This window comes from Babylonia areolata, chromosome 18 (genome assembly GCF_041734735.1).
Source record: "Babylonia areolata isolate BAREFJ2019XMU chromosome 18, ASM4173473v1, whole genome shotgun sequence".
Classification (NCBI taxonomy): Eukaryota; Metazoa; Mollusca; class Gastropoda; order Neogastropoda; family Buccinidae; genus Babylonia; species Babylonia areolata.
This window is the reverse complement of record NC_134893.1, coordinates 2,293,217-2,298,216: the sequence shown is the minus strand read 5'-3', so window position 1 is coordinate 2,298,216 and position 5,000 is coordinate 2,293,217. Positions and strand designations below refer to the sequence as shown.

The following is a 5,000-nucleotide window of genomic DNA, read 5'->3' as shown; positions in this document are numbered from 1 at the left end:
CAGCCACACAAAACACAACCACCTCTTTGATCATGATGCCAAGGCTGACAAACAGCTTCAAGGTCCTCTCTCTCTCTCTCTCTCACTCTGTGTGTGTGTGTGTGTGTGTGTGTGTGTGTGTGTGTGACGTATGACAGGTGCATTCTAAATGGAAACAGCATGTGATCAGACCATGTGTCCAGCATTTCCATCAGTTTTGGAGAACAAAGCGCAGGTGAGACGTGTAACACCCTAACCTCTTCCCACCCACATACACCACAACCACTGACTCCCCCACCACAACCATGCCCCCCCCCTCCCCACACACCACAACCACTGACCCCCCCCTCCCCCCCACACCACAACCACTGACCCCCCCCTCCCCCCCCACTCACCCCACCTCCCACACACCACACCCTGACTCCAACCCCACTCCTCCCCCCCCCACAACCACTGACCCCCCCTCCCACACACCACAACCACTGACCCCCCCCCTCCCCAACCCACACACCACAACCATACCCCCACCCCCTCCCACACACCACAACCACTGACCCCCCCCCCCCTCCCCACAACCACTGACCCCCACACACCACAACCCTGACCCCCCCTCCCCACACACCACAACCACTGACCCCCCCACCCCCCTCCCCACACACCACAACCACTGACCCCCCCCCCCTCCCCACACACCACAACCACTGACCCCCCCCCCTCCCACACACCACAACCACTGACCCCCCCTCCCCCCCCCACACCTGACCCCCCCCCCACACACCACAACCACTGACCCCCCTACCCCCCCACACACCACAACCACTGACCCCCCTCCCCACACACCACAACCACTGACCCCTCCCCCACACCACACCATGACCCCCTCCCCCACACACCACAACCACTGACCCCCCCTCCCCACACACCACAACCACTGACCCCCCACCCCTCCCCCACACACAACCACTGACCCCCACCCCTCCCACACACCACAACCACTGACCCCCCCCACCTCCCCACACACCACAACCCTGACCCCCCTCCCCACACACCACAACCACTGACCCCCCCTCCCCCCCCACACACCACAACCACTGACCCCCCCCTCCCCACACACCACAACCACTGACCCCCCCCCCCCCTCCCCACACACCACAACCACTGACCCCCCCCCCTCCCCACACACACAACCACTGACCCCCACCTCCCTCCCACCACCCACAACCACTGATCCCCCCACCCCCCTCCCCCACACACACAACCACTGACCCCCCACCTCCCTCCCCCACACACCACAACCACTGACCCCCCCCTCCCCCCTCCCCCACAACCACTGACCCCCCCTCCCCACACACCACAACCCACTGACCCCCCCCATACCCCTCCCCACACACCACAACCACTGACCCCCCTCCCACACCCAACCCTGACCCCCCCCACCCCCACCACAACCACTGACCCCCCCCCTCCCCTCACACCCACAACCACTGACCCCCCCACCCCCTCCCCACACACCACAACCACTGACCCCCCCACCCCCTCCCCACACACCACAACCACTGACCCCCCCAACCTCCCCACACACCACAACCACTGACCCCCCCCTCCCCACACACCACAACCACTGACCCCCCCCCCTCCCCCTCCCACACACCACAAACACTGACCCCCCCCTCCCCCCACACACCACAACCACTGACCCCCCCTCCCCCACACACCACAACCACAGACCCCCACCCCCCCTCCCCACACACCACAACCACTGACCCCCCCCTCCCCCACACACCACAACCACTGACCCCCCACCCCCCTCCCCACACACCACAACCACTGACCCCCCCCTCCCCACACACCACAACCACTGACCCCCCCCCCACCCCCCTCCCCCACACACCACAACCACTGACCCCCCCCACCCCCCTCCCCACACACCACAACCAGACCCCCCCATCCCCACACACCACAACCACTGACCCCCCACCCCCCCTCCCCACACACCACAACCACTGACCCCCCCCCTCCCCACACACCACTGACCCCCCACCCCCCTCCCCACACACCACAACCACTGACCCCCCCCACCCCCCTCCCCACACACCACAACCACTGACCCCCCCACCCCCCTCCCCACACACCACAACCACTGACCCCCCCACCCCCCTCCCCACACACAACACCACTGACCCCCCCCACCTCCCTCCCCACACACAACAACCATTGACCCCCCCACCCCCCTCCCCACACACCACAACCACTGACCCCCCCACCCCCCTCCCCACACACCACAACCACTGACCCACCCCGCCCCCCGACAAGCACTGACCCCCCCACCCCCCTCCCCACACACCACAACCATTGACCCCCCCACCCCCCTCCCCACACACCACAACCAGACCCCCCCACCCCCCTCCCCACACACCACAACCACTGACACCGCCCCCCCCCACACACACACACCACAAGCACTGACCAATGCAGTCCGAGGCCTGGGTAGCGCCAGGCAGACGGGTCTCTGTCCTCTCCGGACAGGGCTTGCAGAGGAACTGTCCCGACTGGTCCTGGTAGGAGTTGTGACCGCACTGCTGGCAGCGCTGCACCTGGCTGTCCGTGTTGAAGAAGTGGCCCTTCTGGCACGTCGCTGCAACACACCACGGCGCCTTCTTCATGTCAACCACGGAATCATGTTGTCCTCAATCTGAATGGACCTCCATAGCAACATCGTCGTCATCATCGTCATTCTCCTCCATCATCAGTTAAAAATTTAATAAAAAATCCACCAAGTTGAGATCTGATTTCATGTACTGTGATTTTGGATGTGCATTATTTGGGCATGTGATGTATGTGATTGGATTTACGTGTTGGGATTGACTTTGAGCACTGTGATGTTTTAGTGCTGAATATTCAGATATCAGATGTGCATCACTCTGGCACTGTGATGTATGATATGAATATTATGTGATTGTGTGTGTGTGTGTGTGTGTGTGTGTGTGTGTGTGTGTGTGTGTGTGTGTGTGTGTGTGTGCTTGACTGAAACCCCGATTAACTGACACAGGAAACGAATGATGAGCGCCCAATGATAGCCATCAGTCGGCTTTACCCAGGCAGAAGACAGCCTGTTGTGCAAATGACTCTGTGTTTTGAAGAGCGTTTTGAGCATTGTCTCTGACTGAGGCTAGGCGCCATATCATCATCACCATCATCATCATCATCATCACATAAAACCCCAATCTAGCACGGAAAGTGAGCGAGCGAGCGAGCGAGAGAGAGAGAGAGAGACAGAGAGAGAGAGAGAGAGAGAGAGAGAGAGAGAGAGAGACAGAGACAGAGAGAGAGAGAAAGAGATGGTTGATGGTTGATGGTGAGAGAGAGAGAAAAAGAGAAAAAGAAAGAGAGAGAAAGAGAAAGAGAGGGGTAGAGAGTGAGAGAGAGAGAGAAAGAGAGAGAGGGAAGGAGAAAATCAGACCAGACAAAGAGAGGAGGAGACAAGACAAGACAAGACAAGACAAGACAAGGGAGGCGAGAGAGAACCGTCCCACTGACAGATGCTGCAGTCGGCACGGGTCATGGAGCCTCCCCCAGGGGTGGTCAGGCCGTCTGGGCAGGGCTGACACTCCCAGCTGTCCGCCTTGTTGCGGTACTGACCCACCGGACACGCCCCGCACTCCCCGTCATCACCCAGCTGCTGACCGTTCGGGCAGTCGACTGCACGTGCGCACGCACACACACGCACACACACACACACATATACGAACACGCACACATACACACGCGCGTACAAAGACACACACACACACACACGCACATCCACACACATCTTCATGTCAATTCAAACAATTTTAAACAGCGACATTCAAATGTGAAAAAGAATACTTTAGCTACACGTGTACACTCGGTGGTAAGTGTAATGGGACATTCAACAAACTTCCACCTTCCTCCTCTCCCATCCACCCCCACACACACTCCACCCACACACACACTCTCTCTCTCTCACACACACACACACACACCACAATGGTTAATATGTGGAATGAAGGAACGTGAAAAAAACAACAAACATTGATTGATACAAGAGAAAACATTAGAAGGTAGGAGGGTTTTTGGTGACCTGAACAGTGTGTTAAGGCCCGAGCAGTTCCACAGCTCTTCAGCCGTGGTACAATACAATACAATGCAATGCAATACAATACAATGCAATACAATGCAATGCAATACAATACAACTCTCGCACGGGCAGTCATCAGTCTTTGTGCAATGAAATACAATACAATACAATGCAATAACATGCAATGCAATGCAATACAATTCTTATTAGGCAGTACTTCGGCTTTGGCGCAATACGATACCCGTACATTACAACACAATACAATACAGTACAATACGACTCTCACACAGGCAGTCTTCAGCCTTAGTACAATACAATACAATACAATACAATACAATACAATAGAACACTTACATAGGCAAGTTAGTGCGATACAATATATTGCAACACATCACAGCACAATGCAACACACAACAACATTCACACAGGCAGTAGAAAGCCTCAGTACAACACAACACAACACAACACAGGTGCACTACACTCACACAGGCAGTCTTCAGGCTTGGTGTACTACACTACACTACACTACACTACACTACACTACACCACTCACACAGGCAGTCTTCAGGCTTGGTGTACTACACTACACTACACTACACTACACTACACTACACTACACCACTCACACAGGCAGTCTTCAGGCTTGGTGTACTACACTACACTACACTACAACACTCACACAGGCAGTCTTCAGGCTTGGTGTACTACACTGCACTACACTACACTACACTACACTACACCACTCACACAGGCAGTCTTCAGGTTTGGTAGTGCCGGTGAACCTGGTGGTCAGCCCCACCTCACACGGCTCGCAGGACGTCTGCCACTTCCGGTTCTGCCACTGGCCCCGCAGGCAGTCCTTGCACTCGTTGGCCACAGGGTCCCGGTACTGGCCCGGCTCCGTGCAGTTCTCTGTGCAGTA

General features: G+C 57.2%; 1 protein-coding gene across 1 annotated transcript in view; it reads right to left on the bottom strand.

The window, feature by feature from the left end:
• Positions 1–5,000, bottom strand: part of LOC143293161 (uncharacterized) — a 212,381-nt gene that overhangs the window by 13,194 nt on the left and 194,187 nt on the right. The window contains exons 68-70 of the mRNA XM_076604084.1: positions 4,826–4,990; positions 3,517–3,678; positions 2,447–2,614 (exon numbers count right to left, since the gene is read on the bottom strand). Of these exons, the coding sequence (XP_076460199.1) occupies positions 2,447–2,614; positions 3,517–3,678; positions 4,826–4,990 (495 nt within the window). The remainder of the gene's footprint in view (positions 1–2,446; positions 2,615–3,516; positions 3,679–4,825; positions 4,991–5,000) is intronic.